The sequence below is a fragment of the Microcebus murinus genome, chromosome 8 (assembly GCF_040939455.1).
Source record: "Microcebus murinus isolate Inina chromosome 8, M.murinus_Inina_mat1.0, whole genome shotgun sequence".
Lineage (NCBI taxonomy): Eukaryota > Metazoa > Chordata > Mammalia > Primates > Cheirogaleidae > Microcebus > Microcebus murinus.
The window spans coordinates 85,763,719-85,784,737 of record NC_134111.1 but is presented as its reverse complement, the minus strand read 5'-3'; the positions used below and the strand labels follow the sequence as shown (position 1 = coordinate 85,784,737).

Below are 21,019 nucleotides of genomic sequence, written 5' to 3'. Positions count from 1 at the left end.
CACTGTGGAATCTGAAACTGTCTCAATAAATTTTTGTACTCTGTTAAATTCCATTGATATATCTATTAATAGCACTTTGGATTGATCTTTAATTCAGCATGATTTTATGACATCATGCATTGGTCATTTGGGAATATTGGCTCACTGAGTTATGCAGATTTCTATTGAGAAATGACATTTCTCCAGAATTCTGGATTAATGTGTATATAAAATAAGTTGAGAATAGTTATAGAACAAATATTATAGAATGTATAAAATAGACTAATCTGAGTACAAGTGCAGTGCTGAGCAATGACTTAAGTAACTGGATCTCATTTTCTTCAAAACTGAAAATGAGGTGGTAGCTCTTGATAAGTAGATTTCAGATTGTATTTTACTAATATTTCTCAAATAATTAAGTGTTGCACAACAATTGGTGATTTAAATTGAGTAATCACTTTACCTACTTTTTGTGTGGGGGTTCCAAATTAGAGTTCCTTTGTTAAAGAAATTTGACATTTATTGAACTAGATGATCTCAAATGTCTCTGTCAGCTCTAGCATGGGTTACAGATTCAATTAACAACCCTTTTTGAGTTACTTTGTGTCAGGAATCATGCTAGAAGCCAAGGGTACAAAAGTTAGAAATGCTGCAGGTTTTGTCTAGGATGATTCGTGTTGTAAGAATCCTCTGTGTCTACGAAGGAGTGGGTCACATGACAAACAACGTAGTGCTTGGAGTAGATGTGGCTTTTATCACTATTACATTACCCAATCCTCAGAACCCATCTGGTGAAGGGAAGGAAGGAGTAGATTTATGGGATCCTTATTCTGGAATTTACAGATGAGATTCAGGAAGGACTGTGAACTCCTCTTTTTCACAGGATTATGTATATATTTTCATCAGATGTGCAAAGGATTTGTAACCCCAAAAGTTAGGAAACCTTTTTTATCTCCAAGACTTTAACACTTAGATAATTCAGGGTAATTGAGTCTACAGATTATAAAATTGTTTGAAAGAATCCAAGATTTTTTCTCAAAAACTACTTTAAAACCTTTAGACACTTTGCCAAAACCAAAACAAAAGATCTTTCTCAGTGTCTGTAGTAATTTTAGGTATTTCTGTGAAGTGAAGTGTTAAGGTTTAGGATAGAAAAGGTTGAGATGCGTGGCTGCTAAGCATTAGGTACTATATCTGTTTATATCTCTTCTGTACTCACCCCTTAGAAGCTATAAATTTGTTTATTTGCAGGGAGAAATTTTGCAGACTAATGTCAGGCTAAGTAAAGTCTCTTCATAGCAAATTACATCAGCAACTTTACATTTAGATTTTATATGTGTGTATCACACTCTCTGAATAAAATATACCATTTTAACAAGTATTTTATAATTGACCATTGTATGTTAGAACAAACTCTGTTCCATTTACTTCTGTTCAAAATCTTGTTTATTGTTAAGTTTTTGGAATTCAGATTCTGCAGAATGGTTTGAGATATATATATATATATATTTTTTTTATTCTTTTTAAGTGATTGTGTAAGTGACTGCATTGGAACCAGATGTCCAGTGTGTCATACCCCAGCCTGGATACAAGACGTGAAGATAAATAGACAACTAGACAGCATGATCCAACTTTGTAGTAAGCTTCAAAATTTGCTACATGACAACCAACTTTCAGGTGAGAAGTATCACTGTCTCCCTTAGTTAAATAACTGATGAATTCATATTGATCACATAAAATATGTAAAAGACCTATCAGGAATTCTGAATAATGTATTTCAGATATTAAGATCTGTAGTGTTTTGGGTGTTTTTTTATTTAAGAAATGAGGTCTTGCTATGTTGCCCAGGCTGGACTCAAACTCCTGGGCTCAAGGGATCCTTCTGCTTCAGTCTCCCAATTAACTGGGACTATAGGTGTATGCCACCATGCCCAGCTGTTTTTTGGGGAGATAATTTTTTGGTGGGGGATCATTTTGAGAAATGACAGGAACTATAGAGATAATTAATTAAGTCTAAGCCCCTTATTTTATAGATGGGAAACTAATGTCCAGAGAGATTGTGATCTTGCCTATAGTCACACATGTAGTTAGTACCAGAAACTAGAGAAACAGAGCTCACATCTGATTGTAGATCCAGAGATTTTTTTCACTACTTTATTCTGTCTGCTTTTTACATTTATGATAATTTATGTAGAAGATATAGGGAATAGTGATTTTGGCGTTAATAGTGCTTAACTCACTTAAATACACTTTTGCAAGATAGACTACAGCATTCTTCCATGGATCACTTTTCTAGACTGAATTAATTAGATGAGCACATTTTGAAAGAGTGAAAATCTAGTATTCATTTTCTTTTCTATTTAAATGGGGGTTAATGTTTCTCAAATTGTTCTTAGACTCCATGTATTAACTATGTATCTTCCCTTGTGCTTTCTGCTGAGAACTAATTAGCTGTGGAAAGAAAGTAAAGTTTTTTGCATCTTTGTAATTGGATATTGGAATTGTCTTTTTATTGACCAGATCAGACCATTTTAGTGTGTGTTTATAGGAGAACTTTTTCTTTACTGGCAAGATGCCATGAATGATTGATAATGCTCATATGAAATTGTTGGATCTGTTTTTAAATCTTTTGTTCTTAGAATTCTGATGGGCTGTGTTACTGTCAGCTCTTAAAGATGTAGTTGATTGTACAAAGTAAAGAAACTAGGCAAATACTTTTGAGTCTTAATTGACCTTTTAAGAAGTAGAATTTAAACCATAATCTACCTGTTAAATTTTCTTCATCTAGTTATCTGGGTCATTGTATTAGACTTCATTCTTTTATGATAAAATGTGATGTAGTGCTAAAATTTTACTTATTTTCGGATGTAATTATACACATTTTTAAAAGTGCTTACCTTTAAAAAATAATATTGTGGTTGTAAATCTCTTTAAGAACAAATTGAGAAATTTTGTCTTTAGTGCATCTGAACTCTTCTTATTCAAAGACACACATACACACAGATACTCACAGTGTGTATTTTCTAGTTGGAAAGACTGATGTGTGGTCTAGCTTGCTCCCCCCACATAGATACCGTGGATTAATGCAGGGGTTCTTAACAAAGAGTCCATGCATCCTTGGCAGTGTTAGAGTTGGAGTGGGGAAGGATCAGTGAGCCTCTGTCTATGAAAGTACTTTTCCTTAGATTCTTAGAGGTGTGTGGTCTGCTAGGATTATTGGCCATGCATTGAAATTTGGGGTGCTGCTTTGAAATTTGTGGCTGTCATAGTATTTTTATTTGATTCTTCTCCAGTTGCTGTATGGTAATGTGTTCATTTGGTAGAGCTGCCATAACAAAGTATCACAGACTAGGTGGCTTAAACTGGGCGGTCCCCAACCTTTTTGGCACCAGGGTGTGGTTTCCTGGAAGATAGTTTTTCTGTGGATGGGGCATGGGGTGGGCTGAGGGGGAGGTGGGGTTCCGGTGGTTATGTGAGCGATGGGGAATGGCTATAAATACAGATGAAGCTTTTCTTCCCCGCCCACCACTCACCTTCTGCTGTGCTGCCTGGTTCCTTAAGTGTCATGGAAGATAATTTTTCCACAAAGGGGTTGGGGGTTGGGGGAGAGGTGGAGCTTGGTTCCTAATAGGTCATCACAGACCGGTACCAGTTAGCAGCCTGGGGTTTGGGGACCACAGGCTTAAACAACAGAATATAGTTTGACAGTTTGGAGACTAGAAGTCTGAGAACAAGGTGTGTGCAAGGTTAATTCCCTCTTGAGGTCTGTGAGAGAGAATCTGTTCCAGGCCTGTCTCCTTGGCTTGTAGATGGCCACCTTGATGTCACATGGTGTTCTCCTTGTAGGTGTGTTTGTTTCAAATTTCCCCTTTTAAAAAAGGACACCAGTCATACTGCATTAGGGGCCCATCTTACTCAAGTATCACCTCATTTTAACAATTACATCTATGATGACCGTATTTCCAAATAAAGTCACATTCTGAGGGTACTGGATGTTAAGGACTTCAGCATATGAATTTGGGTAGGAGAGGGACACAATCTAATCCACAACAAGTAATGAGACATTTTTAGTGGGGTAAAGGGGGAGCAGGGTAACTTGATGGGTTAACTAACCCTTGATGGGTTGACTGCTGTCAGTTATGGCGTATTGTGGGGTTCAGCAAAAGAAGTATAAGATAGACTCCTTTTCCAGAAATTCTACTCTAGTTAGTGATGTTTGAATTATTAGTATAGTTTTCATATTTTGGAGATCATGGAAGTATTAATTGCCTTCATATTTCATCTTAAAGAAGATATTTAGGAAAATTGAGTTTAGAATAAGTTTCTGGGTGGGACCTGAGGCCTTTTAAAATCCTGTCTTTCTCATCCAAGTAGAGTTGGAGATTGGAGAAAGAATTATGGTGATTCATTTTCCAAAGGTCATATTGTGTTTGTTTTCCTTATTACAATGAATAATCGTTATTAAGACTTAATCCTTCCCAGACTTAACCAGTCCTGCCTTCAACATTACTTATGTTAAGATGAGTTGAAATTTCACTGTTTAGATAACATATAATCAGAATTTTAGGAGTTAGAAGGTCATCTTCAATCCCCTTATTCTGTAGGTGAGGAAATTGAGGATACAGGTTACATAGGACATCATGTTGTAAGTTTCTTACTGTTTTTTCATTTAGAACAATGTTTTCATTGGAAGTGTAGGTATTCATTACTTTTGTGGAATTGAGTTGGATAAAAATTGACAGTGCTAAGACTAATTCATCTTCTAGAGACTAAACTTAATTAAAATAATCTTACAACAAATTTTTAAAGTTTTGTTTTTTGTTTAAATAATTTATTTTATAATGTTAACATCCTCCTTTGCTACCTTGCTAGAAAATGATAATAAATCTATAGTGTAAATGTACTGAAATATAAACTTCTACCCAGATCTGTAATTACCGTGGGGCAAAGCTTTTTCTACTTTAATGCAAGTTATATTGTCACCAACTTTTTCTCCCAAAGTCCTCCCAAAACAAACTAGTCTTGAGGGGCACTTGGGATTTTTTTTTTCTGGAACATTTCTTTTTGTTTCTTTATAGTTTATTCAATATATTTTATGCAGTACTTTGCGTTAGTTTATTATCTAGTAAGTACTTCTGAAACTAAAATGGTATAAAGCAAACTATGTAATAGGTAGAAGGAACCAATAGTTGGGGACAAATGATGGTTGATCCTCTTAATAATGAGGATATTGGAAAATTATCTCATTATAAGATAAGGGCATTAGATTAAGTGATCCCTAAGGTCTAGCTCCAAAATTGTATGATTCTGTTAAATGGTTATGTGTTGAAGATGATGAATTAAGTGGAATGGTTAAACATCGCCCACATTTTATCTATCTTTTTAAAAACTCTGTAGTTCACAATTTATCTTTCAAATGAACCTGTTACTTGCATTTACTATAAAATATATAATTACTGTAATTAAGGTGGGTAATTAGGAAGAACCTGTCAAATCGTGGACATGGTGTATGGTATACTGGAGATAAAGAAGCCTGATTTATAGTAATGCTTTCTAAAATGAGCTTCTAAATACTTGAACAGATTTTTCTCGGTTCAGTGTACTTTAAAGAGAAGAAATTTGTCTGTCAAATTTTGCTGACAACCATTTATGGATAATTTTACCTTATTCTTTATAACATAATCTTCTTTCTGCTAATGGAGTTAAATTTAAAAGTTTTTATTTTCTTTTAAACCCCATGATATTAAATCAGACCTTGCAGGTGCTGGTCAGGTTCTATGAAACATGTTGATGTTGTTGGCGTTAAGAAAAATACTTTGATTATGTTTTTATAGGATCACAATTTCCCTATCTGTTTTCTGGTTTAGAGAAAGATGCTGGTCTTTCTGTAATGATTACATAGTGTTTCATATATGCTATGACTTTTTTGTAATAGATGAAGATGAGTGTTTGAATAACTGTGTTGCTTTTCTTTTTTTAAATAGAACTAAATACTTCTTAATTTGCAAAATAATCATTCTTCAGTGAAGGCGTTAATGTTGCACAGATGGTAGCAGAATACTTTCCTTTGATTTTTAATAAGGGACTAGTTTGTCAAAGAGATTTCTCAACTTCTGTTGTGAAACCTATAATAGAGAATAATTTGAAAGGCACACAATGTACATGATTATAATCCTTTGATGTAGATTAATGATAGCTAAATCACATTTTCTAATTGTCTCTCTTTTCTATAGTTTATTATTAAATTTTAAGAAAAAACTTGGCTAAGCAGCTCCTTAGTAACATGTGCATCTCTGTTCCTCCATATTTTGTGGTATACTCTGAAATATTTAGATTCAGAGAATAGAATTCTTCTAAATGTTATCATTAAGAAATTTACTATGTAGAGGAAGGACCAATATTTTTCTTCATGAAATGAATATGATAATTTATCATGCTGGGAAGCATTCACCCATAAAAACTATTGTGGCTGTTAATAGTATGATTTATGTTCCAGCAGTAGAGTTGTTTTTCTTTTTTACGGTTTTATCTTAGATATGCTGCATAAAATTCAGAATTTACAATCATGTTTGTTGTTGTGGTCCTTACTTAGTTATGCCAAGATACATAATTGAAATTATCTTGAGTAAAGTTATTATTACTGAATGAATAGTAAAATTGTATACATATCAATTATAAGAATATGTACTCTCTTCATTTACTTCTTTATAAGTTAGGAAATATGTACACCTGAATATGAAATTTGTTATCTTTTTAGATGTAGGTTTTTTAGTTAATTGAGTGTGTTGCTAATACATATAAGTCTTAATTTTCCTTTAAATGCCCATTCTACATTTTTCAAGTTTTATAAACATGGGCAACTTTAGGATTTGACTTGGTTTTAATTGAAAATGTCGTTTGTGTTTAAAATAAATCTTTAAAAAAATCAAATACAAGTTTTTACAGACTACTGGAGGATTAACCTTTAAATCTTTGTAATCCTGAGTCTTTCTTAAGAAGTAATCCTGGTAACATTTCATTTTGACCTTTCCTCTAGACTTGAGATTTTATCAAAAATGACTTGGTTTTGAAATCTACTTATCACTGCAAAGAAAAGGCCTTGTTGAATTTAGATGTAAAGTTTCTCTGTGAGTGGATACCTCATTCTCATTGTTTTGATTTCTAAGATCCTGTCTTAATAACACTTTGTGGACCAGGTGATGTTCAGCTATGACATAAAAAGGGTATGTGTAGGAAGGCCTGCTCTTTCTTATTGCTGGGATTATTGGTACTGCCTTTTCAGTATAATGTTTCTGTTTCACCAGGAGGAAGTGATGGCTCTTTGGAATATACAGTATGGTTTGAATTCTTTTGCTATGCAGGGATCATTTCTGAAATTTCTAGAGTTAAATACTAATTATTTGTTTTTCGAAACCCACTATTTACATTTCTTCTTATCTGTTTAAGGTATTTGTTTAACCTGGTAGGCATGTTTATATAGACAGGACTTTTGTACTCAAGAAATACGAAGTAAAAGAAGAATAGGTAAAAGTTATTTTTAACTTTAGAGAATTGAGATCTTTGTTAATAGTCTTTTGATATATTAATAATTCCATGTAAATGTTATACTTGTCTGTTTTTACAAAAAAGCCTATGGAATTTGCATTGGGATTATGTTATATCTACAGGTCTATTTGAAAGAAATGACATTTTTTTTTAAGATTCTTTGTAATATTCAACATAGTCAAGTCATCTGTGAATAGATACAATTTTATGTCGTCCTTTCTAATCTATACTTTTTATATCTTTTTCTTACCTTATTGTGCTGTCTAGGACTTCTAGTATGATATTGAATAGGAGTGGTGAGAGCAGACATCTTGCCTTGTCCCTGATAAGAGGAACAAAGTAATGGTTCCAGTTTTCACCAGTTAGCATGATACTAGCTGTATGAATTTTTGTAGATGCCCTTCATCGGGTTAAGGAAATTCCCTTCTATTCCTAATTTGTTGAATGTTATTAAAAAAAAAAACAAAAACAAAACAAAGAATGGATGTTGGATTCTGTCAGATGTTTTTTTCTGTATCTGTTGAGAAGATTGCCTAATTTTCCTTTAGTTGGTTGATTATAGTGAATTATGTTGATTGATTTTTGAATGTCTTGTTTAAAATTAAATACCAGTTAATGTGTACTGCTTATTAAATCCCACATCTGCTTTTTTCTTTTCTATCTTTATTTTTTGAGAATTTTTTTTTTCTCCATAGCTCTTATCACCATCTGGCATACTGTATATTTTACTTATTTATTTGCATATTTTGTCTACTCTCTGGAATATAAGTTCCATGTTTTGTTGTCAGCTATATCTCCAGTCTCTAGAATAGTGTCTGGCACAAAGTAGTATTCAGTAAATATTTGTTGAATGAGTCTCTATCTGCTCTCAAAGAGTTCATACTATAGGAGCTGAGAAGTACACAAATAAAAGGTGATACACTTTAGGAGAGCTATAAACAAAACTCTTTGGGAGCTCAAGATGGAAGAGATTTAAGTTCATGTAATATATTTCTTTTCCTTTTTTCTATCAGATTTGAAAGAAGATACATCTAGGAAAAGTTTATTTAATGATGCCGAAAATAAGAAGAATTCAATAAAAATGTGGTTTAGCCCTCGAAGTAAGAAGGTCAGATATATTGTAAGTAAAGTTTCAGTGCAAACCCAGCCTCAAGTGATGAAAGATGGAAATGCTCAGCAAGCCTCGATGTATGAATTTGTTTCCACAACTCCTCCTGTAGCTGTTTCTGAGAGGGCTAAAAAGCCTTCTAAAAGATCTGACAAAAAGCAAAAAAAGAAAACTGTAGCTGAAATCAACCAAAAATGGAATTTAGAAGCAAAAAAAGAAGATAGTGAACTTGACGCCAAAGAGGAGTTTAAGGAAAAGCTGGAATCCTGCAGCCCACCATCCGTTTTTGCTCATCACCATCAGGTAAATGGTGAAATAGACTTACTAGCAAGTGGCTCTGTGACAGAGTCTCAGTGTCTTGGAAATTTAACTGAAGTTTCTTTACCATTGGCTGAGCAAATAGAGTCTCCAGACCCTGACAGTAGGAATGAAGTCGGGACTCCTGAGGAGAAGGTCTGTGAAAATCATCTTACATCTGAGAAATCTTTGCCATTAGGTCATAATGGAAAACGTGGGTGTCGAAGCAGACTTTCCAGTCCCATTTCTAAGAGATGTAGAAGCCACACTCCGAGCACCAGTGCAGATTTTGTTAAGCCAACGGTGCTCTTCGAAAACACACCGCCAAGCAAATGTAAAGTTGGTGATACACGTAGCAGGAAAAGCCGTACTATATTAGATGAATCTGTTACTAGCCTTTCACCAGGTACCCCGCCCTCCACACTGAATACTTCAAGTTACAGAAGAATGATGTCTAGTCCCTCAGCAATGAAGCTGTTGCCCAGTAGCCTCGTGGCTGGGAAAAGAAATCATAGAGGAGAGACTTTGCTGCATATTGCTTCTATTAAGGTAAGACACTTCCTCTGAAATGCTATCTTGGGATGAGGCCAACTGTAAAGCAGTTTCTTTGGGGATTGTGAAAAATGGCATAAGACTACTAGGATAATTAATCTACCGTAGATAGTAAACTTCCTCTGAACCGGAGAAGTAAAATTCACAGGGACTGTACCTCCATCTCAGGTAGAGCAGCGGTCACTGGGTTTGAGAAGCATGATCTTGTGGGAGAACACCAGTATTTGAACATTTTAACTCCTACTTTGCCAAGTGCTTTTGCTTTTGTCTATTTTGTTTAGTTTTCATCATTTTGGCTCCCCATTCTTCCCATGCTTTATCAATGTAGAGAATTGGTAAGTTACTGCTGACAACACATTTTTATTTAGCAAAAGAGTGAAGGACCCTCTGAGAAGGGGACAAGCTTCTGGCTTGACTCTCCTAGTGGGTACTGCCAAAATTTGGAAGATTGAAAGATGTGGTCTCTACATTTCTCCAATGACCTGGACATTTGACTTACCAGAAATGGCTCCTTGTACTGGCCTGTTCGTTGAAGTTACTTCTCTTTAATTATTGCCTCAATACCTGTGTTGTTTTTTGGAACCTGGTTCATTTTCTGAACACTTGCAGTGGTTGATCTTTGAAATGGACTCAAGTATTACATATGAAACAAATCAGTAAGCACCATAACTTTATAGACTTTGCTTTGTGATTTCATGCAAGTGTTACAAAAATATGATATGGTAGACCTTAGTACTAAATTAGGATAGCTTTTGTTGTTCCCTCAGTGACTTTACAAGGTAAATTTACCCAGAAATCCTTGGGTCCTTTGGATGTATAAAAAACTTTGGGAAGTCTGGAAGGAACCCCTTGGAGGCTCCCAAACATGAGGCTGGTGGGCAACATAAAACATCTGGGAAGATCATAGAGTAGACATTGAGCATGATCCAATGATTCCTATTTTTTTGTGTGGAGAAAGGGAAGAGCACAAAATGAGCTTCTCCCAATTGTTGATTTTTTTTTCCTTGCCTTTCTTCCAAACTAATATAGAATAGAGTTGGCCCTCTGTGTCCATGAGTTCTACATTCATGGATTCAATGATAACAGATTGAAAATATTTAGGAAAAGTAATAAAAATAACAATACAACAAGAAAAAATAATGCAAATAAAAATACAATATAACAACTATTTACATAGCATTTATATTGCATTAGGTATTATAGAGATGATTTAAAGTGTACAGGAGGATGTGTGTAGGTTATATGCAAATACATCATTTTATATAAGTGGCTTGAGCATCTGTGGATTTTGGTATTTACTGTGAACCGGTTACCGGTGGATACTGAGGTGATAACTACTATATTTCTGATGCCAGTGAGAGGGGAACCTGCAGCATGACTACGTGCTAGGGATCACATATCTGTTGGACAACTTGAAGTTTTGGAATTGGTTCAGGTTACACTTTAGTTTGATTTCTGCAAAGCATGACTTAGCAAATCAGACTTTTTTTTGGTCATCTTTGTATCTATGTATATGTGCATATTACATATATATGTAAGATATTGTAATCTCAATGTTATAATGTTATTAATGCTTCACAGATATAAATAGTGTAATTATTTTTTGTTCACTTTTCTGATTAATAAGAATTTCTACGTTCTTCTAAACATAAGAAAATTTATCTTTATTAATGAGGATCCCTAGGGCCTAGAGTCTAGGCTAGGGTATGGTAAACTGTTTCTTAAAGGGGCACTTAGAGTAAATGTTTTCAAGCTTTGCAGGCAAGAAAGTCTCTATCACAGCTATTCAGCTCTGTCCTTATAGTGCAAAAGCAGCCACAGACAGTATGTAAGCTGGTAAAACTACATATGAAATTAAGTAGCTGGCCTTCAGGCCGTAGTTTTCCTATTCTTGGTCTAGGCCTGGAAAAAACTCAAAATAAAACATAAAGATGGGAAAAAATGGTGGCATGATGCTGTCTTAGTGAATTTTCTTCATTAGCATGTTCAAGATTGCCTCATACAAGTTTTGTCACATTGTCAGTTTACTTAAGAGTCTTGCCAGACTTAGAATTATTCATTTTGATTCCCTGGAACTTAATTATTAAATACTATTATTGTCACCCGTTGTCATATTCTGTTACAGTATATTTAAGAAAAGCTAATTGATTTTTATCATTTTTAAAATCATGAATTAACAATAGTGTTCTTTTAAAAATTTATTATGAGTTGAATGAATGCCCCCTGCCTCAGCTTGATTTTAATAGACCAATGCTTGGAAAAAAGTCAGTGGATTTTTCAGCATATTTATCTTTAAAAAAGTTTCATCTCATTCCTGTCTTAATTTTCTCATTTGCAGCCAAGAACGAGTAATCTATGTGTACTAGAAAACCACATATTACAATTCTGCTTATTTATATTTTGTACCCAACTACTTGGGAAAGGATTTGAAGTGGCTGTAAACCTGAAGCTACTATAAAACAGAAGAAGGAGCAGGGAAAGAGGAAAGAGTTACTGCTACTGCGTAATGAATTTATATTTGGTGACCCTTAAGACAGCCAGAGCCAACAAGGGGAAATACCAGGTTTTGTGCTGTCAGAGATATGTTTTGGGGGTTGTTGTAGTTGTTAGTTTCCCTAAAGCATACTGGTGGACTTGCAGGTTCCACAGATGAAACTGTGAAACAATGCCATTATTCGTGTCAGGTTACCCTGAGCATGCTTGGTATATATGCACTTAGGGCAGAGAACCCAGTAGTATTAGCAGTTTGTTCTCTTAGGCTAGTTTTCCCCAGTGCAGGTAGGGCTTTACTGAATGAATGATCTCTGAACTAGGGAACGTTACTGATAACATTTTTAACATCCCTGTGGGTATTGCCAAAGGCCATAGAACTTTCCATAGGTCACCACTTGGCACTTTTTTTCTATTGTAGCCTAAACAAATTACCACAAAATTAGTGACTTAAAACAATGCAAATTAATTTTCTTACAGTTCTGTAGGTCTAAAGTCTGATATGGGTCTCATCAGACTAAGATCAGTTTGCTAACCTTGACTTTCTGGAGGTTCTAGGAAAGGATCCATTTCCTTGTTCATTTTGATTGTTGGCAGAAACCACATCCTTCTTGTGTGAAGACAGATTCAGTTTTCTTGCTGGCTTTCAGCTGAGGGCCGTTCCTGAGTTCTAGAGATTGTCCTATTCCTTAGTTCATGGCCCTCTTCTTCCGTCTTCAAATCCAGCAACAGCAGATTGAGTCCTTCTCAGATCTCCTCTTTCTGACATAGCCCAGAAAAGCTCTCTGCTTTTAAGGGCCCATGTAATTAAATTTGGGCCACTTGGGCAATGCAGAGTACTCCCTATTTGAGGTATTTACCTGTTTGCTGGAGAAGCTAACTCATATACAGGTCCTGGGGATTAGGACGTGGACGTTTTTGGGGTTCATTATCCTTCCAACCACACCATTGAAGTAGCCTCCCGATTTCTTGCCCTGTTTTTCCCTTTGTATTTCCTTTAGTCAGTTCTCTATGTGACAGCCAGAGTAATCTGATGTAAGTCAAAACATACCATTGCTCTGCTCCCTTATCAATGACTCTTTCTATATGCTTCTTCCTATTTAAATATCTTTGTAACTCATGTTCCTATTTGAGTATCTGTGTCTCCTATAGTTAAAATGTTACTGAGAACATTGTCTTATAAATGAGATTTTATGAGAAAGCATTGTGCCTAAGTGGAAACTAAAATAAACACTGATTCTTCTGATTAAATAAAAAGCAAATACTAAGGATATAGGGAAAATTTTCTGTTTTATAGTATGTCACCTTTGCTTCAGAATTTGTGGGTGCTGGAATAACGCTCTCTCCCTGCTCCCTGGTTCTCTAACACAGATTCTAAAAATGGCAATGATTACTTATAATTTAGGCCACACAGACATAATAGGTAATATTTTGAAGGCAATTTACAAGGCATGGTACACTTAGAACATAACAAGGGTAGTGAAGATCCCCTGGGTAGAGGGAAAAATCCTTTCTTAGGAGTCTTCTTTCTGAGGATTTGATTTTGTAATTAATTATACTTTAATGCAGTCATGTTATATTGTGTGTGAAGTCATGTTATTATTATGCGTCCTTCGTACTAGCTTCATGAAAGGTAACAGAGGACACAAAAGCAAACTGACATCTGTGATATTGTCAAGATTTTAATTTCTAGAACACTTCCGGGAGTTAGTATTCATTTTTTTCTCTGTCACCCACCACCTATGTTCCAGTCTCCTTTTGTAATACCAGTAACTTTCTGTTCTGTTGGCTAGGTTGTCAGGATCATCTGTTAAATTACAGGCATACCTCGTTTTATTGTGCTCCGCTTTCTTGCACTTCGCAGAAATTACGATTTTTTTTTACAAATTAAAGGTTTGCGGCAACCGTGCTTCGAGCAAGTCTTTTGGCACCATTTTTACAACAGCGTGTGTTTACCTATGTTTCTGTGTCACATTTTGGTAATTCTCACAATATTTCAAACTTTTTCATTATTATTATATCTCTAATGGTGATCTTTGATTAGTGACCTTTGGTGTTACTATTGTAATTGTTTTGGGGTGCCATGAACGGCACCCATATAAGACAGTGAACTTAATTGGTAAATGTATGTGTTCTGACTTCTCCACTCCCTGGCCATTCCCTTGCCTCTCCCTACTTCCGTGGGCCTCCCTATTCCCTGAGACACAACGATATTGAAATTAGGCCGATTAATAACCCTCCAGTGGCCTCTGAGTGTTCAAGTAAAAGGAAAAGTCACACAGGTCTCTCACTTTGATTCAAAAGCTAGAAATGACTAAACTTCATCAGCAAGGCATATGGAAAGCTGAAGTAGGCTGAAAGCTAGGCCTCTTGTGGTAAACAGCCCAGTTGTGAATGCAAAGGAAAAGTTCTAGAAGGAAATTAAAAGTGCTATGTCAGTGAATACACGGATGATAAGAAAGCAAAACAGTCTTACTGCTGATGTGGAGAAAGTTTGAGCAGTCTGGATAGAAGAACAGAGCAGCCACAGCATTTCCTTAAGCCAAAGCCTAATGCAGAACAAGGTTCTAACCCTCTTTAATTCTTTGAAGGCTGAGAGAGGTGAGGAAGAAAGGTTTAAAGGTGAGGTGAGGAAGAAAGGTTTAAAGGTGGCAGAGTTTGGTTCTTGAGGTTTAAGGGAAGACGCCATCTCCATGATGCAAAAGTGCAAGGTGAAGCAGCAGGTTTTTCACAAGATCTACCTAAGATAATTGAAGAGGGTGGCACACTAGACAGCAGGTTTCAATGTAGGTAAAACAGTCTTCTATTGGAAGAAGATGCCATCTAGGACTTTCATAGCTAGAGAGAAGTTGATGCCTGGCTTCAAAACTTTAAAGGACAGGCTGACTCTCTTGTGAGAAGCTAATGTAGCCAGTGCCTTTAAATGGAAGCCAGTGCTCATTTGCCATTCCAAAAATCCTAGGGTTCTTAAGAATTATGCTAAATCTACCCCACCTATGTTCTACAAACGAAACAGCAAAACCTGGATGACAGCACATCTGTTTGCAGCATGGTTTACTGAATATTTTAAGCCCATCGATTGAGACCCACTGCTCAGAAAAAAGATCTCTTTCATAATATTATTGCTCACTAATGATGCACCTAGATACCCAAGAGCTCTGATGAAGATGTGCAAGGAAAATAATGGTGTTTCACGCCTGCCAACTCAACGTCTATTCTGCAGCCCATGGATGGATCAAAGCGTAATTGTGACTTTCAAATTGTCTTTTTTTTTAAAGTATCTTGTCTAATTGTAAAACTAATATACCGTCCAGTTACATACATTTCTCCTGAAAAAGCACAAACTGGATAGTAACTAAGTCTCTAGGCAATATATTCAAAGCTAAGAGAATTCAAAATTAAAAAAATAAAACCAGTCTTTAGATGCAGTTGCCAGAGCCACGCCACCTGCAGGCTAGCCAGTACAGTGGTACTTCTTGACTCCAGGAGGCTGGAAGATATCTAATAACCCCACTCGGAACATTTACTTCAAGTAGTCTTTTTCCAGTTTCCAACTCATGAATTAAGGTAATATTTTGTTAACTCTATTTCAGAAAACTTTTTACAAGTGTTTTTTTTTTTTTATGTACAATGACAACTTTTAAAAGGTCGCTAAAGTTACCTGGACAGCAAACTAGGTAGAAATCGCTTTACAAAAAAGATGGAAGGCCCAAAATGCCACTTTCTATGGAGAACCCACACAGTTCATGTTTATTTCAAAGCAAAGAAAAAAACTTTTGATCATACTAGAAGAAAGTCAGCCATAGCTTTGGAATCTGTACTCAAACTACACATACAATGAGGACAATATTCTGCTTATACAATGGATCTGCTGCTACATTTGTCTTACTGTTTGTCTAATGTTAACAGTTATAAACAGAATGGTGCAACTATTAATAGTATTTGGAGCAATCCTTATAGTGTTACACCGTGTCAGGCACAACATTTCACTTCTCTTCACACCTCTGGTTCTCTCTGTGTATCCTGGGCTTCCTCCCCTTTTGTTAAGTCATTTTTGCTATTGAAGGTCTTGAGAATCCCCTCAGGAGCTTTCCCCTTGATCATACTGGCAACAGTCTTGCATGTAACCTCAAGCAAACCTTTGAGGTCTAAGTACTTTGCAGCCAGAATAAGTTCAAAAAGTGTTCTTTGGTCAACTTTCAAGAATTCTTGGCCCCAAACAGGGATATGGTCTGTTCGGTTCTCTTCATTCTCATCATCCTCAGGAAGAGGAGGATCATCCTTGTGGGTGTGCCACTGAATGGCCTTTTTCAGTATTGCTGCGTTAACATTTGGTAGAAGAACTGGGTCATCATCTCCTTCATTAACCACTCCCAAATCTTCAAACATGAGTCTTCATAGTCACAGCTGTTTGGCAGCTTCCACATGAACTTCAAATATCTCTCTACCAGAACTCTGCAGCTTAATTGAAGGCAAGGTGTTCTGTCTCAGAGATGGCTGGCTGGAGGCTGATGAGAGCTAGGTGGTGTCTGCACAAGAAGAGAAAGGTGGAGGACAAGGCCAATCCAAGTCTTATTTAAGAAATAGGTTTTATAAGGCTATAGCTGCCATAGATAGTGATTCCTCTGATGGATCTGGACAAAGTAAATTGAAAACCTTCTGGAAAAGATTCACCATTCTCGATGTCATTAAGATCATTTATGATTCATGGGAGGAGTTCAAAATAACAACATTAACAGGAATTTAGAAGAAGTTGATTGCAGTTTTCGTGGATGACTTGGAGGGGTTTAAGACTTAAGTAGAGGAAGTAAGTGCAGATGTGAAAATGGCAAGAGAACTAGAATTAGGAGTGGAGCCTGAAGGTGTGATTCATTTGCTGTAAGCTCATGATAAAGCTTTGAACAGATGAGGAGTTGTTTCTTATGGATGAGCAGGGAAAGTGGTTTCTTGAGATGGAATCTGGTAAAGATGCTGTGAACACTGTTGAAATGACAACTAAGGGCCTAGAATATTACATAGACTTGTTTGATAAAGGCAGCAGCCTTTAATTTCAATCTTGAGAGAAATCCTACTCTCTCAAGATAATACCAAACAGCACCACATTCTACAGAGAAATCTTTTGTGAAAGGAAAAGTCAAATGATATGGCAAAGTTCATTGTTGTCTTTTTTTTTTTTTTTTTTTTAATTTCAAAACATTAGGGGATACAAATGTTCTGGGTTACATGGATCACTTTTGTAATGCTTAAGTCCTGGCTATAGCTGTGCCCATCACCCAAATAGGGCTCACTGTACCCATCAGGTAGGTTTTTAATCTCTCCCCTCCTCCCCCTCCCACTGGTTGATTTCCTCTGAGTTTTACTTACCTCTGTGTACACATGTGTTCATCAATTAGTTCCAATTTAATAGTACATGTAGTGTTTGTTTTTCTGTTCTTGAGATACTTCACTTAGGAGAGTGGTCTCCAATTCCATCCAGATTGTTGCAAAAGATATTAATTCAGCCTTTTTTATGGTGGAGTACTATTATTTTAAGAAATAGCCACAGCCACCCAACCTTCAGCAAACACCTACCCTGATCAGTCAGCCATCAACATTGAGGCAAGACCCTCCATCAGCAAAAAGATATGACTTGCTGAAAGTTCAGATGATTGTTAGCACTTTTTAGCAATAAAGTATTTTTTAATTAAGGTATATACACTTTTTAGATGTAATGCTATTGCACACTTAATAGACTATAGTATAATGTTAACGTAACTGGGCAACAAAAAATTTGGTGAATATTGCTATATTTACTTTATTGCAGTGGTCTGGAACCAAACCTGCAGTATCTGTGAGATGTACTTGTATTTTATTCGGTAAATTCTGATTAAGAAACCAGAGAAATGTTTAACATATTTTGAGCTTCATTCCAGATGGCTTATTATTTTGTTTTAACAACATCTAATTGCTAAAAGGGAGGGTTTTAGGTACCTGGTCAGTCCATTTATGTGGAAAAGCTTAACCATGCTGGGTAAGTCATTTTTTATTATACTTAATTGTAACATCGGTTTTATTTTTATGAAGTTGTTTATTATTAATGGTATTTTAAAAGAGCTAACCTTTATAATAAGGAAAAAGTTTTGTTTCTGTGAGTGTGTTTTTGGAAAGTTAATTTCTATTGCTGGAATATGCACGTATCTGTAAAATGAACAAATGTTTGAAGACTCTTTCCTTTGTTGAAAAGTTAGCAATAAAATAATTCAGTGGGATACGTACACGCACTCCCATATTTTCAGCCTTTAATGTATTAATTGAAAATTTCAAATCCATTTAACATTTCTTATAAACCTTGGTAAATACTTCGCTTAGATAATTTTTTCTTTTTTGCTATGGTTTAAGAAAACTTTAGTATCCCTTTAAGTTGAGAGGAGCCTAAAAGTGAGTACTTATTACCCAGAAAATACCGTTAGAGAAGAAAGTAAAGAAATGAGAATCAGAAGCTAGTTTATTTCCTAGAAACTTTATCAGTTCAAGCTTATCCAGTTACTGTAGGTCCTATCTAATTATCATAATTTTATTTATGTGCATGACATTAAATTTACATAAAGTAGAAAGGTGAAAATATGACAATCTTTAAAGTGCTAGGGAGGAGAAAGCAGATTGAGTATAAAAAGCAAGCAGTTTGCTAATCAGCTGTATATTTTAGAGAGTGGAATGTTAACAGAAGACACTTTGATCATTTGAAGAGGTGACATGAAAGAAAAATAGCAACTGTTTAGCAACCTAAAAAGAGATTCTGCTTTTATTCTGCAAATTGTCCCTCTATTTCTATTTGACTGTTCTCATATGACTCTTCCATTCCACAATTGTCTATATTTTATGAGCTTCTTTCGTTTAATATATTTTTATCATTATCATGTAGAATTAGAATGGGGGGAATTTTTGAGAAGGTGTTTTTGTGTATTTTTTGTGGGTACTTTGTTGTTGAAGGTAGGGAAAATGTGTGGTTCTTTTTGCCCGCTATTCAGGTGATTGTTGAAATTCACATTTTGTATTTTGGTAGATGCTCTTGGGTTCATTTTGAACTGACTTGAATATAGAGCCGAAGTTCCAAATATATGTTAGCTTGCTCTAGAAATGTAATATTTGCACTGTTACAAACTCTGGGAAAGTGTTTTTTATTGGAATTGGGGCAATTGATTTGAAACATTATAATGCTTGCTTTTAAGCAAGCCCATTGAACATTTAAAGTCATTTTTGTTAATTTAGGAACATAAAAATGTGTGTTGCATGTGGATTTAACTTTTAAGAAAACTTTAAGTTACAGTAAGTTATTATGTTTGTGAAATAGTTCAAAACATGGGAAAAGAAATAAATAGAAGTAAAAAGCAGAAAAGAAATCTAGCATTATTATATTTAGGGGACTTAGTGATTTCTATATTGTCAAACTGATAGAGGAAAAAATTCATTTCAGAAAAGAATATTGGGAGGGGGTGGTGGAAGGGTTGAGATTTCTTTTTCCCTAAAGAAGCACTTCACAAAACTAATTGAACACAGCATCGTATATGTAACTTATTTTTGTTTTATTTTCTCTTCATGGGCTTAGGGTAATGTACCTTCTATTTTCAATGACTAGTAATAGTAGTGTAATTTCGAGAGAATTTTACCTTCATCCCACTATGTTACTATTATCCTTCGTAAAGCCTGACATTGTTTTACAAAGGAGTGATATCTTTTATTTTATAGCTAGAGATTTTAGAAAAGGCTTTAAGAGTTAACCGATACTTAAATGTAATATGTAATCAAATATGAAAGATGGATGTCAGATCTATCCACACTAGATTAAGCTGAAGAGACTATAGTATTAAATAGTTTGAGGATGATATTTCTCACCTTTTGGGAAAAGAAACAAAAAGAAGACTGAGGGATGGAACACCTGAGATCAGTTTTCCAGAGTAAACTCCTTTATCAGGGCTCACTTTCATTGGGAGCTGGCCACAGATAAGCCTACTTCCAAAGCTATTTCTTTTCTTCCTTCAAAAGACAGCTTGTAAGGTCCACTCACCCATATTTGAATTTATTAGATTATGATGCAGAAGACACAGAAATTTCAAATTGGGAAGGAAATTTTAATTTTAATGCTATTTAAGGCCGGGCGCGGTGGCTCACGCCTGTAATCCTAGCTCTTGGGAGGCCGAGGCGGGCGGATTGCTCAAGGTCAGGAGTTCAAAACCACCCTGAGCAAGAGCAAGACCCCGTCTCTACTATAAATAGAAAGAAATTAATTGGCCAACTGATATATATATATAAAATTAGCCGGGCATGGTGGCGCATGCCTGTAGTCCCAGCTACTCGGGAGGCTGAGGCAGAAGGATCACTTGAGCCCAGGAGTTTGAGGTTGCTGTGAGCTAGACTGACGCCACGGCACTCACTCTAGCCTGGACAACAAAGCGAGAGACTCTGTCTCAAAAAAAAAAAAAAAAAAAAATGCTATTTAATAATTGAAAATGTCTTAATAACAGGAAAGTAGAATTAATATTGTCTGCCTTTAGTTTGTCTTCCTTGCCTTGTGCCCCATTTTAATTCACTTATTCCCCACATCTTGTTCATCTTCAAAAACAGGTTGTAAAGTCTAAAATAAAGTTACAGTATTTCTTATTTTTCCTCATGTTCCTTCTCCCTTCACTATAGCAGCGAGCCACAGTTATAAAATTATTGCATATCTCTCCAGAGTGTTGGAATAAGGAAGACAGTGAAAGAGAAAGATTGAAAACCGTTTGTGATTTGTCAGGATATATCATTTTTAAATGGAAGCTGCATTTCCTGTACTTGAGTTAAGTTGCTAATGAGTGGTGATTGTAGTCTTGAACCTGGGTGTAAGAATTAAATGCTGATTCCGTGGGTTGTTTTGGATAGGTTGCTACTGACCCCTTTTCTGCCATTTTAAACAGAGCAAGTACTTCTGTCCAGAAAATTCCTTTGAGCAAATAAGGTGAATGTAAGCTAAATGTGTTAGGATAAATAGAGTAACTGCCAATAAGATAACAGTTTTTGGCAGTGTACATGGTT

At 35.6% G+C, this 21,019-nt stretch overlaps 1 protein-coding gene and 1 pseudogene across 1 annotated transcript in view; one reads left to right on the top strand and one right to left on the bottom strand.

Moving 5' to 3' along the window:
- BARD1 (BRCA1 associated RING domain 1) overlaps positions 1-21,019 on the top strand; it is an 80,119-nt gene that overhangs the window by 15,306 nt on the left and 43,794 nt on the right. Inside the window, exons 3-4 of the mRNA XM_012756781.3 lie at positions 1,508-1,656; positions 8,538-9,478. Of these exons, the coding sequence (XP_012612235.2) occupies positions 1,508-1,656; positions 8,538-9,478 (1,090 nt within the window). The remainder of the gene's footprint in view (positions 1-1,507; positions 1,657-8,537; positions 9,479-21,019) is intronic.
- Positions 15,968-16,360, bottom strand: LOC142872384 (S-phase kinase-associated protein 1 pseudogene; annotated as a pseudogene).